The following is a 19,489-nucleotide window of genomic DNA, read 5'->3' as shown; positions in this document are numbered from 1 at the left end:
TAAGGTATGTGGGATTTGAATTTAGCTTAGCATCATGTTTTTAATAGATGTGATAATAGAAACAGAAATTATCATACGAGAGAACCGGTGTTGATACGGGAAAGCTTTATGGTAGAAGTCTTTAGAATTTATTTTAATAATACAGTTAGATCCAAATCAACTAACAGAGAGCAATCAAGTAGCACATTTTAGCAACAAATCAAATACAATTGTGCATTAACACATGTTAGCTGGTTACTACACGTTGACCACACACTTTTCTAGAATAATGTTCAGACCGATTTGTACTTGTGTGTGTGTGTGGGCTGGAATTACACACAAACTGCTATAACCATTTGTAAATCTTACTTTACGCTGATGGATCATATCGTACACGTTTGTCCATGCATACCGGACAGCAGGGGGCGTTCATGCGATGTTCCAACACTGTCGAAAAGTAGTAGTAGAAGAAGAACGTCTGTTGATTGTAATAAAAAATACAGCCGCAGGGGGGGCGTTTTAAAAACGCACTACACTACGCATGTCAGTAATGGTATGCCCCCCGTCCCCAAGAGCACCTCCGTTTCCCTCCCGGACGCTCCGCCCACGTCAAATTTTCTCCTAGTTTGAGGCAGGCTCTGCCTCTTACGTCCACAGGAGACCGCTGTTGTGCACGGTCAGTGTTGCCAACTTTTTTTTTTCTGAAAAGCGACCAGTGACAAATCTGGCGACTTTTCCTGGTGTTATTGGAGACTTATGACGACTTTTTGACGTGAAAGCACGTATCGCTCTTACAGCAGCGGGTGCTGCCGTGGGCACCTCGCCGTCTAAAATAAATCAATGCACTAAAACACATCATTGCAAACTTAGAAATCGGATGTCCTTGGAGAGCCTTAACTCCATCTTGTACATCTCATATATAGACTGAAGCTGTCTGGTGGGGCTTCCTATGAACACCAGCTGCTTGATAAGGTTTTGCAGCTGCACATCAGCTGCATGCTAACTTCCATTAAGTCAAATGCTACAGATGCTGATCCTGCCATAAAAGCTCTCAACCAAAACGAGGATGACCCACTCCTTCTGTGAGCCAGCACGGCCTGTGCGTGTGGAGGGGTGTCTGAAAAAAACAAAAACAAAAAACAATTAGCCTGCATTAGAACCAGACTAGTTCCCATCATTTTTCACATTGCCACTGTTTCTTCTAGTGTGTCTCTTTTTTTTGTCAATTTCGATTGTTAATGTAGTTTGTTACAAACGTTATGGTTACATATGTTTTTCTGTTACTTTTTGTGGACCACAAGGTTTGCAACTACTTAAACACACACACACACACACACACACATATATAAAGAGTGCCTATTTCGGGTCAGTTTTGCCGGTCCCAAGCCCTGATAAAGGAGGAAGATTGGAATTGTGACATTAAAAAAGCAATAATCGCTAAAAGAAATTTAATTTGTAGTTTTAAAAATATTCTAAATGCATTAGGGGTGTTTTTTTACTCACTTTGTCTCTCCCAGCGCTGGTTACAATTACATAAACACGACCAATTATGTAAATTAGGCGATGACGTCATCCGCTGACTTTTATGACAGCCAATAGCGATTTCCCTTACTGAGGAGTTGGCAACACTGTGGACGGTTCATTTTTACCGGACTGTTGGCAGCATCTTTGACGGAAGGGACGCGTTGTTCTTACATAGACAGGTGTGTTGCGTACGCTGATCTTTTTGGCCTTTCGTAGAAGGATATGAAGCATTTCCTCAGGCTTTTTGTGCGCGGGCTTAAGCACCGAGCCCAGCTTACAGAACAGACCGACGTTTGGTACAATTGTGTTAGCTAGACGCCGTCAACAGCTAAGCTGACTTGCATGACATCTGTCCCTGCTTCGTTATTAATACTAGTTGCGGCAAATGATTGTGTATAACGTCTTCTTCTTCTTATTTTAAAGAACAAAATAAAACCATGCTGCTTCGCAAAGTGAGCCAGTCTTCCGCCCTGTGCAGCACCGTTCTCCGGCTTCCTGCCGTGCTAACCGGGTGAGTAATCATCAGTAATTATTGCTATAGAGACTTTAGAATGAGATGTTTATGTTTTACAAACATATCGTGTCATGTCTGATCTGCAGAGGTCAGCGTCAGGCCGCGGTGGTGTTTGTTGGGCAAAACGGCCGTCTCTACGCAAGCCAGGCAGCCGAGGTGCGTTACGTTATTATATCGTATTTCATTATAATGCATTAAGTACACATTACTCTGTTTAACACGGCAGCTTCACGCTGTGGCTCCACAACATTTGATCGAGACTGTGTCCTTGTTTGGGCAATCGCAGCTTGCGGCTGATATAACTCCAGCACCCCCTCCCGCTCAAACTGGGGGAAAGTTCACTGTTCACGTGATCCAGGTATTAAAGGTGACACTGCAGTTGCTCAGGCAAGCGTTCACAATAAAAACAATAGGCCGATGATGTCATACGTGGAGTTTCGCCATGATGCTTGCACACCCGACATTACCACAATGTTTTTAACAAAAATTCATAAATTTATCAGCAGTTGTAAAGTCAGTGATCGTGTGTGTTGTTACTTTTGTTATTATAATTGTTAATAATGATATTATTTCTTTGTGTATAGTAAAACAAGTCGTAATGATAAATATGTCTAAGCAGTTTTAAAGTCTTGCAGGTCTTCCTCAGATTGACTGTGAACTTTTGGCTTAGCAAAATTGCTATGAAGTAACAAGGAAATATTTTCCACTGTTATCTGCAAATCAGAGTTTTTCCTGCTTTGAAAACAAAAGAGCTATCAACAGAAAATCACCACCACTGAGATAAAAAAAAATTTTTTAGCCTAAAATGTATTTCAAAATAAAGGTTTGGTTTATCATATTGTCAGAAGTGTCAGGAAAATGGACAGTAAGATACCCCAGAGTCATTGCCACAAATTTATCCAACCAGTCCAGTTTAAACTCCCAAGAGGTCAACTTTGATCTGGGATAAACTCTGTGTTTTTGTATTTGCTGAGAGGTCTCATATAGTGCTGGATCCATAAGCATTACATTAAAACAAATATTTCTAAAGTAGATTCTGGGGGAAAACAGGGGCTTTTCTATCCTTTGATTGTTTATCTACTACTTAATTCCTCTGGTGTAATAGAAATGGAGATGTGGAGGTCTTCATCAATAGAAAATCAGTTTGCTGAGTCTTCAGGGCTTATGTTTTAATCATTATTGATGGTGTGAACTAAGGTTGGGCAATTGGACGAATATATCGACGATAGGTTGAGGCTACCGTCATTCATTTTTACAAGGGCGATTAATTTATTTATTTGCTTATGAGTAAGTTTGCATGCCTGAATATATCGCCTATTGTCAATTACTGGACTGACGATTGTCAGCTGGAAAATTTTTACATATCGCCCAACCTTAGTGTGAACCCAGGTCCCTCTTACAGTGTTTGGTCCTTTTGACCAGCACATATAAAGTCTGGGGATGTTGTAGCTAATTCCTTATGACAATACCTATAATTATAATAATGATATTGCCTCTAGTGGTGCTGTTACACAGAGATGTTACTAGTGACTTATGGAGATCATCACTATAAAAAAAATAAGTGGCCACAAAGCTACACCAGCAGACCACCATTAAATATCTTGGCCAGACTTGGAAGTACTGGTGTTAGTGGATACGGAGGACAATGTGGAGGTGCCGGTTGTGTCCATCTGGATTTTCTTCTTATTGAAAACACTTAACCTCTGCCAATGATGCTGCTTCAAATAAAACAGTCAGAAGGTGATCTGGTACCAAGCCAGACCTGACTCCACACTGGCCCCGCATCAGTGGAACAGCTGTGTTTATTAACACGGTTATTAACTTGAAATTGGCAGTGAGTCCTGGTCAACACAGTAATTATTAGCTGGGAACAAAGTTCATACCTATTTTGTTGCTTTAATAAAATAAACATATGTAAATCCTGCTCCAAGGTCGTGCTTTTAACTCATTCACTGCCAGCCATTGGCAGTGAATGAGTTAAACCCATTGACTCATGCACTGCAATTGACGGCTATAGACGTCAATGGCAGTGAATGAGTTAATAAACACGAGCTCACAGGGTTTTGTCTGTATAGTTAAAAGCAGAACTTTATGACAGCCCTGTGATAAATACTTTTATTGTGAGGCGTAATAAATGTTGTCTTTATGAAATTAAAATGCAATTCACTGGAAGTTTTACTGGAGTTAATTATGAATCGGGTACAAAAGGCAGATTTAAAAACATGAACCACATACTCAGCACTCAGCTGAGTGGCTGTACCCTTGGCTTCACCTCTCACCTAGTTGAGATCGGAGCTGGTGTCCCGATTGAAACTGGAAAAACTGTAGCCTGTGTGCTCTTAACATTTAATCACCAAACAGCACTTGACAGCAAACTGTCTCCCTCTGTGTACCTTCATCCTGTTGGCTACATGGTGGTAAACCTTCAGATGTGTTATTCCTTTTACATGAGTCAACCAGACACTGCGTATGGTTAAGCAGTGATTTTGTATGTTTTGTAAGCTTTGTTGCACAGAGAGTTTGTAGCTTCCTCACTTGTTTCCCTTTATTCATTTTAAACATAATTTATATAATTTTGTCCTCTGCTCTGTTTGTGGTTTCAGGCAGTGCTGGAGAAGCCTGCAGCAGTCGGCAGTGACGCTGCCACCAAAGTGGAAAAGAAGACAGCTGCTGCTGCTGTATGTTTACTATTTGCTTTATAAGCAAGTCTTACGTTTATAATGGCCAAAATCTGGTTAAAATCAGTCAGTCTACTTTGTTTATTTTCAAAGTAAAAGGTTTGAATCCTAGGAGCAATAGGGCACATGTTTCTTTAAGAATGGGTCCCTCTTTAAAGCTGATTTCTTTGCTGTTTAAACACAACACACAGAGGCTTTCAGTGTTCTCAATTCACCAGCAGGTGGCAGCATAAATCACAGCAATGCATGTTTGTTAGGCCCTAAGGGCTTTAAGCTTGACCTCTCCTGTAGCTCCATAGAGCCGTTTCAGTGGTGTTTGAGTTAACTTAAATGTTACTGTTTGGTTTATCTTTTCACAGGAATCCAAATCATTTGCTTTCAACATTTTCAAGGGGCAGATCACAACTTCCCAGGTTTTTCCCTTTCCCCAAGGTAAATCCATAAGACGTATTTATGTTCTTACCTGATTTAAAAAAAAAAAAAAAATTAAAGCCAGTTTTTGCTGGTTGGCTTTGTTAAACTGGAAAGCTGTTGTCAGTGTAATGGTTTGTATGTGCCGCAGTCCTCAATGAGGAGCAGGAGCAGTTCCTTCGAGAGCTCGTGGGGCCATGCAGCAAATTTTTCGAGGTAATTGTAAATCTTATTCTGACCTCACGCTCACTGCTCCTAAACACCCCCAAACCCTCCACTCACCGATTCCCCCTCCATGTTTCTGCTCCCTGTGGACAGGAGGTAAATGATCCAGCCAAGAACGATGCCTTGGAGAAAGTGGAGGATCACACCATGGAGGGCCTGAAGGAGATGGGTGCCTTTGGTATGCAGGTGCCAGCTGACCTGGGTGGCATTGGCCTCTCAAATACTCAGGTACAGCTTGCTTGACTTAATTATGATATTGACAACATGGCAATGGTTTTAAAAAGTTTAACGGAAATTATCCATCCAACAGTACGCCCGGCTGGTCGAGATCGTTGGCAGTCATGATTTGGGGGTCGGTATTACTTTGGGTGCACACCAGTCTATTGGTTTCAAGGGAATTTTGCTTTTTGGGAATAAAGCTCAGAAGGAAAAATATCTGCCAAAACTCGCCTCAGGTAAGAATACCAGCATCAGCATCTGGATTTCGAGGTAAACTGTAGCTCTGTAGAAGATTGGAGACGTTCTGTCTGTTTATTATTGAAAGCTTAAAAAAGCCAGAGTGTTGGAGGGACACACTGTGCTAGAAAAGTCTAACTTCGTGTGAAAGAAAAGCTTAGTAATTTTTGTTGTAAATTTTTGCTTTGACAATGACTCTGTGTGTGTGTGTGTGTGTGTGTGTGTTACTCCAGGCGAGCACATAGCCGCCTTCTGCCTGACTGAACCAGCCAGCGGTTCTGATGCCGCCTCTATCAAAACCGTTGCCGTCCAGTCGCCCTGCGGAAAGTATTTCACCCTCAATGGAAGCAAGATCTGGATCAGGTGAGGACTCCAAGGAAGTTCTTGGTGAATAGTTTGCTAAAAAATAGTCCGACTTGATGACAAACCTAAAATAGAAAATCGGACAAACCACAGCACAGTCTGCTGAGGAGGGTTCAACGTTCTCTCCATAGTTATTGCCTATGTTTAAGCGCTTTCGATCCCGTTCTTCTGTATATGCTTGAATGGTTTTCAAAATGTTGCTGAGCTGAGACACTTTGCACTACACACAAGTTCTGGTGGTTATAAGACTGTGTACCCTCTGAACAACCACTTGCTTTCTCTCATCAAAGCAATGCACGACCGCAGTGGTTAGTGCAGCTGACACCTGTCTCACTTTCTCTCGCTTGAGTACAACTTCCTGTTACACGAAGACTGGGGAGTACGTGCTACTGTCTGTCATTAATCGTGAGATGCTGTGTGATTGCTTAGAAGCAACAGCTGACTGGCGTCACGCATGAATAAAATATGAATAAGTAGTTTAACCATCTTATATCTGTGTGTGAGGGAGCTTTGATTTTATTACTTGTAGCATTTTAAAAAAATTGTATTTTATTAGTGTCTAAATCAGTGTTTAGTCCTTTTAAAACTCCTGTTTTTAGAGTTGACGTATTTGAAAAGTAATCTTAAAGTAAAGCTTGACTGTTTGACAGCTGAAGCTTTTTCGTGCTTTCACCACAAGGGGGCAGAATTACACAGTGCATCCAGCGACACACAGTAATGGCCACTCCATTCTAAATAACCTTCTCTCCTCAGCAACGGAGGTTTGGCTGAGATCTTCACTGTATTCGCCAAGACGCCCATGAAGGACCCCAAAACCGGGGAGATGAAGGACAAGATCACGGCGTTCATTGTGGAGAGGAGCTTTGGAGGAGTGACACAGTGAGCGCCCCTTTTCTTAACTTAGCAGACTGTTTGCCACTAAACCCTTTATTTTTGTTGTGGATGAAACTTTTTATTTCTTCCTTCCCATCATCGTAAACCTTACTTCTGTCTCGCAGTGGCCCTCCGGAGAAGAAAATGGGCATCAAGGCTTCCAACACGGCCGAGGTCTACTTTGATAACGTGCGAGTGCCGGCCGAGTGCGTGCTGGGCGAAATCGGAGGCGGATTCAAGGTGGCAATGAACATCCTGAACAACGGCCGCTTTGGCATGGCGGCCGCCCTCTCCGGCACCATGAAGAATGTCATCGCCAAAGCTGTGAGTGAATCCCCTCCAGGCTCCTTAAGTGTAGAAAGGAAGGGAAGTGGGTGAAGCGCACCGGTGGAGCTCTTCTCTCGAAGCCTATGGCTTTTACTTATGGTTTAGTTTCTATATGTGCTGTCAGGTTTCCCACTTGCTGCATTGTTTCTTATCTGTAACCAATATTGTCTGTGTTGCAACTCATTTCGCTTTGCTTTGTTCTTCATTGTGGGTTAGTGGGAAATTCCCCTTCTCTTTGTGGCCTCTTTCTGCTTCTTGCTGCGCTTAAATGTGCTGAAGGCCTCCGTTCGGCTCTGTCTACTGAGAGGATTCAGCTTTTTTTGATTAGTAAAGTAATTAATTTTTTTTTTAACTTAAATTACTTAAAATCAATGTTATGTTTATTAAAACAGTTTGAATTGCTACCAGTAGATGGTCATAAGATTAGAGGACCATAGACACAGTGACAACACACACTGGTTAATGGAGTCCTCTTTTGAAGCCTCGAGCTGACTGTTTTGGGTGTCTCGGCATTTAAAAACTAAATCTTTGAGCGACTGAGAAATCAAGACAATGCAGACTTATTCAGTAGCAACTTGACAGTCACATGCAGTCGTGTCCTGCTTTATTGTCTGCTTTAATATAAATACAAACATAATTGACTAAATGAACATCCTGCTGTGACTCAAAACGAACAGCTGAGAACGTAATGGCTTACTGAAAGCGTTTAATGAGGCCATAGGTCAAGGAAGATGAGGCGCAGTTTCTCATGAAAGATGATAAAAGCAGAGTTGAACTATAAATATTTAATGAGACAAACGGAGAACGTAACATCACATTCGCAGGAGGATGTTGAACACATAAATCAATCAAATTGGAATAAATATTTTTTAAAAACATCGTGTGTGGAGATGCAAAGTTTCATTCAGATTGGCCGGCCTGTTAGGGAGGAGATAAGGTAAATGGAGACATACATGATCATATTTTTTTGATGGAAAAAAATTTTGTGCAGATGCTGATATAAAAAAACACAAATTTATCTGGCCAGTAGCTGATGTGGTATTATTACTATTATTAGATCTAGGTAGACTAAAGCATACAGCTGCACATAACTCTTTCACTTGTTTACAATAGGGCTGCCACAAACGATTATTTTGATAGTTGACTAGTCACCGATTTTGCGATTAGTCAACTAATCAGATCATCATCCATTGGACATAAAACTACAGCTTATTGCACCAGCAGCATCTGCTCTTATATAACTATCATTAGCTTACAGCTTTAAGTGTTTAAGGTATGTGCTAACTAAAAATAAAGACAAGATGATAGTTTATTAAATTTTAATGAAATTTGCAGATTGTTTCGGTGAAGTTTAATAAACTCCTTGCTATCTAAAATATAACAGGACACCGGAGTATATTCTCGAGCATCTCACACTTCTGATAATCAGCTGTCTGCTTGATGTTTATTCAGCTGTGTAAAAACTATAACTTTAATCTCAGCCAAACCGATTTACTCAGGAACAAATAAAATACTGAAAAAAACCAAACAATAACATTAAGTTATCTAAGTGACTTATATATGTTTAACCTGAGTAGCAAAAGACGGCGGTGGGTTTGAAAACGATTTGCTGGGAGTCCGGTGTTCTCACGGACTCTAGTGAGCCTTGCCCCCGGTTAGCTATCGAGCTAGTGGGTAACAGACGTCTCCGAAAACGTCGGCGCACTTTTGAAAATATGTGGTGTCTTGATAAACTGAGCAGATATTTGAAGTTTCCACAGCTACATTCTTGCCTGAAAATATGTTAAACGTTTATTTTGTGACCCAGAAAGAATAATAAGAGTAATATTAAAACTAACTAGCTGCCGCCATTGTTGGAAACTGAGCTGGGCTGCGCTATAAATTCTAGTTTCTTCTTCTTCGGGGTTTAACGGCAGCTGGCATCCTTGTACATGCAGTGCTGCCATCTTCTGTTTCAGTCCGTTATTACACTCTTAAATCCTACTACTTATTCCTGCGTCTTTTGGGATCTTACAAAGCTTCAAACGACGCGTCGACTATTAAATTAGTCGTAATCATGACTAGTCAACTAATCGTGGCAGCCCTAGTTTACAACACTTGTCTTTTAACAAGTGCAAAACTGATATGACACAACAGAAAACCACTGTTTACTGACATATCAGCACTGATAATTAGGCGACCGTGGACCTCTTCTTCAGTTGCAAATGTTTCACTACTAGAAAAATCCATTAATATTAAGCCAGTGTGCACATGTACCTCCTGAGAACATGAAGAGAAATTTACTTCAAAGTCAGTGTTACTGCGCTTATAGTAAATGAGATTCACAAATCAGTTTTGCAGCTAAATGGTCTCTACAGTAAGCATATTTTATTGCTGTGACTGAAGGGATTTCTCGCCCGGGGGGGAAAAACGTGGTTGTTTTGTTTGAGCAGTTGCGTCGGCTGGAGAGAAAACTGTGAAAAGTTCATGTGGGGGGAATTCCTGCCCCCTCAGCGTTTTTACTGAGGGAGAATCTCATGCAGAGGAGGCACAGGGAGCCGGTTCTCATGCACTTAGAGAAATGACTTGCTCACATGTTGATAAAGAGAAGTTCATTTTTTCACTGTTTAATGCCATGCAGCCATAAACTGCCTTCAGTGAGCGCTTGCGACCTAATTCAACACTAATCTTAACGTGTGAACTTTTTATTAAAGAAAGCATGGTTCTTTTCAGCTTTGTTGTTTGTTTTCACGTCTCATGGTATTTTGACACATTGCCACCAGTTTTGCACCTCACCACAATACTGATCATGCTTCTTTTTGTGGTGACCGGCAGCTCTGCCAAACTTCCTCTTCTCATACAAAAAAAACCTGCTAGATAGCAACAGCATTTCAGGGCACCAAAAAAAACACTTGCAAAAGCTTGTTTCCTCATATCTTGTGGCTTGAGTCAAATTCTTGACTTAAAATAATGAATTGTGGTCTTATAGCGGCCTGTGCTTTTCCACTTTTCGTCAGGTGGACCATGCAGCCAACAGAACCCAGTTTGGGAACAAGATTCACAACTACGGAGCCATCCAGGAGAAGGTGGCTCACATGACTATGCTGCAGTACGTCGCAGAGGTCAGACAACACAACACGAATCTGTAACGCTACCTCACCTGATGCCGCGCTGAGCCGTGTGGTGCAGGTTCTGAGAAGAACCTTGCTGATTAATGGTTTGCTGTTATCTTGACATCGTGGTTGATTTCCTGTTTTACTGTCAGTCAGCATAATCTGCTTGTCAGCTCACTGGGCTTTATTTAACACAGAGAATGTGCTGAGATGCCTTTTTTAAAATGTGACGAATTCAAATTAAATTCAGTTTTGATTGTCTTTATGAGAAAGGTGTCAAACTCTTGGTACCATTACTTCTGTGTGTTTTCTCAGTCCATGGCCTACATGATCAGTGGGAACATGGACAGCGGAGCAACCGACTTCCAGATCGAAGCTGCCATCAGCAAGATATTTGCCTCTGTAAGAAATTTCCACTTCAATGTTTGTACTGCAAGCCTTTTATTTCAGCTTTTGCAGTAACCAGAAAGCCTTTAAGGATGTTTGGCTTCAATTTTTCTGGCGCTTATTTCATAATCTTCATGAGGTTCCTTTTTCTGTGGAAGACTGAAGGATGGTAAATAGAGGAAGCATATGACTCCTGACTGATGTGAGATGAAATGTGATAGTGTGTTTGGCAGTGCTAAACGTCTTTTACATGTCTGTGTTTCTTTGTGTAATTGAGACAGGAAGCAGCATGGTTTGTGACAGACGAGAGCATTCAGGTTATGGGCGGCATGGGTTTCATGAAGGTGAGTCCTCAGTCCACATCCTGTTAGTTACAAACCAGGTAACACGGGGACAAATCTATTTGACAAAATTTAAAGTTTGTGTTTTTGAAAGCTAGAGTTTAACATCCTGATGAAAGCAGGTGAAACAGTAGATAGAACAGGAATTTCTCGATACTCAGAATTTATACCTTTTGTATAGTCTCTTTTTATATAGCACCAAATCACAACAGCATTCACTTTGTATTGTAAAGTAATAACACTACATTATTGGAATCAAACTTGAACAATCAACCAACCCAATAGGTCTGTGAAGGTTCTCAGTCATGGACCCCCTAACGCCTTAACACCCACTCACATCCAGGGCCATTTGACCTTGGGAAATCACATGATAGGGTGGGGCTAGGTTTCACAATGAGCTCACCTAAAACCTTGGCTGATTGTGACCTACACCCGTTTTCACAACTTGGCTTGTGTGATTAGGTAGAGGATCATTACGGGGTCCATTGTCCCTCTTGGAGTGGACACTCCCACTTAAATTTGAGACTCTCCACTATTTGACCCTAGAACTGAAGAAGGATGAGAGGTCAAACATCTTCAAGCAATTTAAAGAAGTCCAGACGCTTTTCTTTCCGAGCTGCTTAGACAACCAACCCACTATAAGCAAGCAGTTGGTAACAGTGGGAAAGAAAAACTCCCTTTTAACAGGAAGAAGGCTCCAGCAGAAGCCGGCTCAGGGAGGGGCGGCCATCTGTTGCCACTGTTGTTGCTCTGTCTCCTGACCTTCCTGTCAGTTTTTCATTATTTTATCCCAAAAGGGCAAAAATAAATATTTTTTTAAAAAACCCTAATGATGGGGCTTGATGTGGTGTCAGTGTAAGGTTTCACAGAAGACGTGATTGCTCATTAGCCTGCAGAAATGGAAGTATGTCCGTTTAAGAGTAATCGCTGTTCTTATCCCATTCACAGTTAGTGGTTACAAGTAGCTGAACAGTTCATTGTCAGGCCAACGCTGTTGGATGACTTTAGCTATTTGCTGCTGTACTAGTTCACATTGTTCACACGGATGTTCACATTGTTTACACAAACATTAGGCAGTAGGTAATGGATAATAGGCATTGATTTGGAAATAACTTGCGCTTATTATATAATATTGTACTATTCAGTGTATTTCTAATTAGGCAGCTGTAAGCATTTAAAAGAGGGATGTGGTGGCCGCAATAAAGGGAATTGAAAATATCAACATTCGGACGTTTGCCTTGTACTGCGATGCAATGTTTTTCTGCTGCTGAAAAACAACATGTTATGAAGGTGTAGATGTTAATTAATATTAACAATAATTCACTGTCCAAACCTAAAATCAATCAGGTCAAAAAAAGCTTTAATTTTCAGATTTTTAAATATTAACAGATTTTTTTGAGACAATATTTTATATTATTTCATTTTTAATCTGAAAAGTGTTACAAAGGGGATGAAATATATATGGTCTAGTACACCTCATACCCCCCTTTAGACTCACCCCTGCTTGCTTCAGTTATCGCATTAATGTACAGCTGCCGTCAGCCTTCAGTAAGTTGCATAATTCAAACGTGCTGTTTGACCAAGTGAACAGTTCATCTGCAGATTTTAATGCAGCCTTACTTCTGGGGGCTTACTGCAGATTTTTCTCTTTGTAAAACAAGCGGCGGTGGATGGAGCACCTACAAAGTTTACTTTTCTTCACGTCAGAGTTTGTTGATCAGGTGGTTTGATTAAGGACTCCAGGTTTTAATGGTGATTACAGGAACAGCACTGTTTTCTTTCGTTCAATCTGAGATCACTGTTTCGGTAATGGCTCCGCCTCTTCGCTCTTTGCGGTGTGTAAACAGACACCGGCTCCGCGTTAAAACTCTTTGACGATGAAAGCCAAGTTTTAACATGACCCCTAAAAAGTAGATGTTTCTAAAGACATTGCTTTTTTTTGTGTTTGTTTGCTTTGTTTTGTGCAGCCACAAATACAAAGGCTCCTACAACATGTAGGGGAGCTGTAACCATCAGCACTGGGAATGTGTGTAGATTGTTTTTGGATGTATGCTGACTGTGGTCACGTGCGCAGTTTCCAGATAGTTGCGCTCATCTTTTGGCTTCGCTTCTGTTTGGTTTTTGTTTTATCTCAAACACGGCTGTCAGTAAACGTTGGCGAGCCTTTGACAGGTGTGACAAGCACTCAAACAAGGATGCGCCTAAAGGATCCGCATTTCCTTGTTTTATGCGCTGGAAGATAAAATCGTTTTCCCGCTCTGTTTACTGTGTGTTTCTGTCCACGAACGCTTCAGTTTTTGTTGTGATGATGATGGTGATGGTGGGCTAATGGCCTCTATCTGTTTAGAGTTTTAAACAGAAGTAATGATGTAATCGGGCAACAGATCTTTGTTCTTATCCATTAAAGATGCACAGGTGTGGCTAAGACTTCTCAGAAGCCTTTGCACTGTATAGTGGCAGGTGCTTGCCTTGCTGTTGCGGTATTGAGTCATGTAGTTGCAACAGGCGAGTTGGCATACACACACAGAAAATACTGAGACCACATTCGAGTGAAAAAAAAGATATCAAGCAAGAAGTTCACTAGAATAGACTGGAAACAACCAGCTGAAGATACGGGGGCGTGGTGGAGCTGTGTAAACAGTTTTGTGCTGCTTAAAATAAACCAGACAGTGCAGAAGAGAGGAAAAAAAAAGCTTGCTGCTTTGGTTTGATTTTTAGTTCAGTGGAAAGTGTGCTCAGTCATGGAGGACAATGTACTATGACTTTTAAAAAACAAAAAGTTTAGTTCAGCCACTGTAAACAATGATTTACACTCTGAGTACTTGTATTGTTGAGTTACGATTGGATTGGTCTGATGTAAAGCTGCTTAAAATAATTCCACTTCCTTTGTGTTACGTGCCAGTTGATAGTGGAATTAGTTGCGCAGCAGCGGGGGGGACGAATGCAGCAGGCTTTTAGCGGTTCTGCTCGCTCTGTGCGTTTTGACTCAGGGTTTCACTTCAGCAAGGAAACCAAGTCAAATGTGTGCTGGTGTACATTTTCATTTCTGTGCCACTTAAAATATGCACACTTTCCACATACAGAATTCAGAAGCGGTGCAAAAGCCTCTATTCCTCTTTAACGGTGCATTTTCATTACCTTATTTCAGGGCGTTAAATGGACGTGAGATGGGAAAGAATTAAGTGCTAACCTTGGAAAATGTACAATATTTGCATTCCTTCTGTCTTATTAGGGCTTTTAGTTACTTAGTTATTTTTATTATTACTTTTTAATAATTCAAGTATTTAGTAGATTTTGCATTTTAGAACAACAAATGCAAAAATGCATCAACCAAAAACAAGAAGCAAACAAACAAAAAAACAAAACAAAAACAGTGAGGTCTTAACATCTGTTGCATTAAGTCAGGTATACATGTAGGTGCAAAAGTTGTCCCACTGTTCAACTGCAGCTTCCGCCACATGATGTAACTTTCCCAACATCTTTTCGCAAGCAGCGTTCCCAATCATTCTTTCTTTCCACATTTTAAGCGTTGGCATATGGGAGTCCTTCCAGGGTTCCAAAATGATACGGGCACATGTTACCAGTGCAGTATTTAACACTCTAAACTGGTGTTTATTTAATTGTGGCACCTCTCCTTTGTCTCCTAGTAGACATAATTTAGGTGATCTGGGCAAATTACACTTAGTTACTTTTTATTTTTGGTGCTTTATTGAGGTGGAGCTGAAAAGCAATGGAGCCCATCATGTTCTTTATTTGTGTTTGTTTCTGCAGGACGCTGGAATAGAGAGAGTGATGAGGGATTTGAGAATTTTCAGAATCTTTGAGGGTACAAACGACATCCTGAGGCTCTTTGTGGCTCTGAATGGCTTCCAGGTAACACAGAAATTTCCTCTGTGTGTGTGTGTGTGTGCGCGTGTGCGTGCTTTGTGAAAGTACAGAGGAAGTGGATTCTGCTTGCTGTATAAAATGCTGAAATTCTGTGATAAGAAGCAACTTCCTCTACACATTTCACATTTGAGTTCTGTATCACATCCACGTTTTCTGCACTTCGCTTTTCCTCACTCTCTATCAGGAAGTATTCTTAACATGTTGCATATGACTACAGATTGAGCAATCCAGATAAACCCTGACTCCTCCTGACTACGTTTAGCCCTTTGCTCAGCAGCTTGCATGTGCTTCCCTGCAGAATGCTGGAAACCAGCTGAAGAGCCTGCAGAAGGCCCTGAAGAGCCCCATCAGCAACGCCGGCGTGCTCGCAGGAGAAATCACCAAGAGAGCCAAAAGGTTGGTTTAGCTTCTGCAACACTGTTTTTCCTTTCTGTATGTCTGGAAGGCAGTGGGTGTGCGATCAGGGGTCGCCCCTTGCAAAAAATAGAACGTGACCTGAAGAAGTGATACAGGCTGATGTCGACAGAGACAGCAGTTATGCCATCAGATTAATGGAAATGGAGGCATTTTTTATGCACTCTTTCTCTTTCTGAGAAAAGCAGTGATGTGAAAATGGTTTTCTTACACTTGTGTACTCGCAAGTGCAAGAAAATCACGTGCTGCACACATACACACAGGAGGCAGAAAAGTGTGGCTTCCTCCTCTCTTTGTGTTAATTTGATTAAGACTTCCTTTTAACCGTTTACTTACCGCTGTCAGAGGCTGTGTGAGTGCTTTTGTAGCTCAGGCATACAGGCTCATATAACTGCGGTGCAGATCATTTATCCTCTCTACTCCGCCTGCCCAATTCTAGGAGACACTGAAAGCTGCTTGCACGTCAGGGTCTGTAGTCTTGCTTTTATAGCAACAGTAGCACACAAAGGTGTTGTGTGGTGCTGCATTGCGCTGGTTGTGCAATTAATACAATGAACGGCTAAAAACAAACAGTCGACCACTGAACGCATCATAGAGAGACTTTTAGACGCAATGATAGCATTTATAGCATAAACTTGTCATAACCTCTGTATAGAGCCTCAGCTGCAGGTTTCAGTCAGTTTGACCAGCTGTTTGGCTTATTTTTGTTCTGTATTTAATTTAAACATGGTTAACTGTGCAGCTTCCCACACACTGTATATAAAAGATGGTCTTAGCCATCGTGACTTCACCATTTGGGAATTTTGGGACTTTGTCGCTGGCTTTTCCAACCAGACATTGACAATGCATGACTGCATTTTACTCGCGAAAACTGGAGTACAAACTTCTTTGATAGGCTGTATGTCAGACAGCATATTATTATTATTATTATTATTATTATTATTAACTGGACAAATTAATTTTTATAGCAGATTTAAAATGACAGAGTTGACCAAAGTGTCAGCGTGCCAGCACAGGTGCTGTCACACACCTAGCTTTTTATTTTTAGCTTTCAAAAAACATCCATGTGCACTGCATCATGGGAGTCTTTGAGGGCTGGCCTTTAGACTGAGCAAGTTTTGGCTTAAATCTGGAGCCTCGAGGTTGCTTTTTGGGATCAACAGATCCATCGTAGACTCGGACGGACGGCTGAACGATGCTGTCGGTGTTGCTGAGAATGACTTTTTGTTGTGTAACGCGGTCCTCTCTTCTTTACAGGAAGGCAGGTTTGAGCACAGGTCTGACGCTGCAGGGGACGGTGCATCCTGAGCTGGCACACAGCGGAGAACTGGTGTGTTATTTTTCTTATTATTTGTATCGATCAACTGTTATTTATGAGACAAACCCATCTAAGGGGCTGGCCCAGGCTGGATGAATGGGTGCCTGGCACTTTTAAGAGGACGCTTTGTTTACTAATGGAACATTTCCTCCTGCGTTGCCTTCATTTTCTGCTTTCTGCTACAGTCTGCGTGTTTCCTAACGCTCTGCACTTTTTGTTGTTTCTGCTTTCCAGACAGTCAAAGCCATTGAGCAGTTTGGAGGAGTTATCGAGGAGCTGCTGATCAAACATGGCAAGAAGATCATCGGTGAGAGAGTGTGTGTGTGTGTGTGACTGCGGGTGTTTCAGCTCACCTGGAAGATTTGAACTTGACTATATTATGAGTTATTTCTGACAGTTTAGAAATGACATCTTTGCATTTTATTAACAATTGTTATTTTTTTCTAACTTATCTAAACTTGTGTGCTTTCATTTTTCAGATGAACAGTTTATTCTCAAGAGAGTCGCAGACTGCGCCATTGACATCTACGCCATGGTGGTCGTCCTGTCAAGGTATGCAAAAGTGCAAACAACAGATTTAAGTCTTCGTTCTTTTTTTTTTTTCTTTTTTTTTCCACTAACCACACCATCCTTTCTATCTGTCCCCGTTGCGCTCTTTCTGCACGCTCCCACCCACCTTCTAAACTAAGGTCTTCTTTTATTCCACAAACAAACTCCTACGCAGCCCAAACCGACCTTTCTTGTGAACGTCTTTTTTTTCTCGGCCTCTTTCTGCAGGGCGTCGCGAGCTCTGAGTGAAGGCCACACATCAGCTCAGCATGAGAAGTTGCTGTGTGAGACCTGGTGTACCGAGGTAAGATCCTCCGCAGAGCCAGACACAAACACGTGCTGCTATGTAAGGAGGATGTTCGGTGTTTTTAATGACCTGAACCGTGGCTAGCACTCTTAGGTAGTGTCACTGTGGTAAGTAGTGGGATACATGATTAAAGAGAGGAGCTAGTTTGGCCTGGCGTCATTTTACACAGCAGTGAAGACACAAGTTTTAAATATAAACCAGAAGCACTGGGAGAGCGCAAACCAAGGCGCTCACTCTCTGAGCAATATTTCCCTTTAAGGGAGTAATACTGTATTTGTATATAAACATTATAGGTATTCAATGTTAAGTAACTGGACTAAAAATAAAGCTCTATAAAACATTATTATCACTTTGACCTTCAGAGGAATCTGTTGACCTTCAAGGTGAGATCTGACAGGAAATTTTAAATCTTTATACAGGGTTATATTAACAATACACACCACATTGGTCATAATTATAGTTTCTATGTTGTAACGCTTTTTGTCAGTTTGTGACTAATAGGTCATTGAGTTGACTTTGGACACCTTGGTGGATGTAAGCCAAGGTCTAAAGGAGCATTAGCACGACCCCGCGCTACACTCCTACAAAGTTTAATCAGAATTCAGTCAAATGTTTTGACCTGTCTTGTTTACAGACAGAATGGCACTGTGAATAAAAACATAAGCTCTCCTTGGCTGAGGAAATAAGTCCATACTTTACCTCTGTGGTGTTCTGATGCCATCGCGATCAGTTTGATACCATCGCTCTCCTCCTCTCTCCGTCCCCCAGGCTCACGACAGGGTCACGCACGAGATCAAGTCTCTCCACTCCAGTGAGTCCAGAAAGCTCTTCAGCAACATGCGGGCCATCTCTGCAGCAGTCGTGGAGAACGGAGGAGTGGTTGCTGCTCACCCCCTGGGTTTCTAAACGCCCTCGCTCTTTCTGCGTTTCGTCAGTCTTCTCAACATCTCGTCACGTATGCCAAGTCCTCCCGGACTTTTTTGCCAGTAATCCTCTGACACACATCGGTGCCCTTTTTTAATTTATGAGATGCATTTACAGCCTCAGAAACTGGTTTTGGTGTCTTTTTTAATCCCACTGTTTTTTCCTGTCATTTATTTATGACATTGTGACTCAAGGCATCTAAATTTTGAGCTGCACTTTTGTTCTGTGAGAAATAAAAATGTCATGCGAGTTGGAAACGTCACAGTTCTACATTTGTCTAAAGTGTGAAGGGGGCTTTGAAATGCACCCTTTCCTTTGTATCCAAGCCTTCATGATGTAAACCCTCAGTGTTTAATCTGTTAATACATTAATTTATGCTCTTTTGGTTCTTGGTAATTAACCATAAATACAACGATATCAATGCAACTTTAAGTCAGGGAGCCAGTTAACAGGAAACTGATGTGTCTTTAAAGGACAGATTTTTACACTTGGTGTTTAAATGCAGAGAACAGCGTGATGTTTGTTCTTAACGCCTTTCTGCATGTTCAGTTTGCTCGTTGATCAACAGACACACAAATATCAAGACTGTAAAACCTTTTTGCCTTAGAAACCGGCTCGAACACACAAAGCTTTCCTAACAATACTTCACTGTGTGCTCTTTACTGTCATCAGCCACCTGGAACTGCAGTGAATGTAACATCGTCTGTGTACCATGTTTAAGTTTTCTGTCATTTATTTCTCTACCGTAGCGAACGTGTAACAAAGTGGGAGTCTGTATAGGCTGTAACTATACTGCTTTTTCCTGCCAATAAAGTTCATTTTCTCCAGACTGTCTCGCCCTCTTTGTGATTTTCAGCACGTACAGCAACACTGACTTTTAGTGGCACTTAAAAAGAAATAAAAAATCCCATCACTGCAA

At 41.4% G+C, this 19,489-nt stretch overlaps 1 protein-coding gene across 2 annotated transcripts; it reads left to right on the top strand.

The window, feature by feature from the left end:
- Positions 1-1,555: 1,555 nt before the first annotated feature.
- On the top strand, positions 1,556-19,397 carry acadvl (acyl-CoA dehydrogenase very long chain). 2 transcript variants are annotated; one of them, XM_026162064.2, is made up of 21 exons: positions 1,556-1,682; positions 1,927-2,014; positions 2,104-2,173; positions 4,621-4,695; positions 5,055-5,127; positions 5,258-5,322; positions 5,425-5,559; positions 5,642-5,786; positions 6,021-6,150; positions 6,904-7,029; positions 7,149-7,347; positions 10,347-10,451; positions 10,758-10,844; positions 11,111-11,173; positions 14,942-15,043; positions 15,357-15,454; positions 16,730-16,802; positions 17,025-17,097; positions 17,270-17,342; positions 17,568-17,643; positions 18,415-19,397. In XM_026162064.2, the coding sequence occupies exons 2-21, from the start codon at positions 1,941-1,943 to the stop codon at positions 18,550-18,552; spliced, it is 1,980 nt and encodes a 659-aa protein (XP_026017849.2). In that variant the 5' UTR covers positions 1,556-1,682; positions 1,927-1,940; the 3' UTR covers positions 18,553-19,397. The 2 variants fall into 2 exon arrangements, with proteins under 2 accessions (XP_026017849.2, XP_026017850.2); XM_026162065.2 differs by lacking the exon at positions 1,556-1,682 and adding an exon at positions 1,780-1,799.
- Positions 19,398-19,489: the final 92 nt, after the last annotated feature.

This window comes from Astatotilapia calliptera, chromosome 3 (genome assembly GCF_964374335.1).
Source record: "Astatotilapia calliptera chromosome 3, fAstCal68.1, whole genome shotgun sequence".
NCBI lineage: Eukaryota > Metazoa > Chordata > Actinopteri > Cichliformes > Cichlidae > Astatotilapia > Astatotilapia calliptera.
Note: the sequence above shows the minus strand (reverse complement) of the source record. Positions and strands in the feature narration are given on the sequence as shown.

Bases quoted from the DNA above. Each gene is read 5' to 3' on its own strand.
- acadvl (XM_026162064.2), top strand. From the start codon at position 1,941: ATGCTGCTTCGCAAAGTGAGCCAGTCTTCCGCCCTGTGCAGCACCGTT. The intron at 6,151-6,903 runs GTGAGGACTCCA...TTCTCTCCTCAG, and splicing joins GGAAGCAAGATCTGGATCAG to CAACGGAGGTTTGGCTGAGA. The intron at 17,098-17,269 runs GTGAGAGAGTGT...TTCATTTTTCAG, and splicing joins ACATGGCAAGAAGATCATCG to ATGAACAGTTTATTCTCAAG.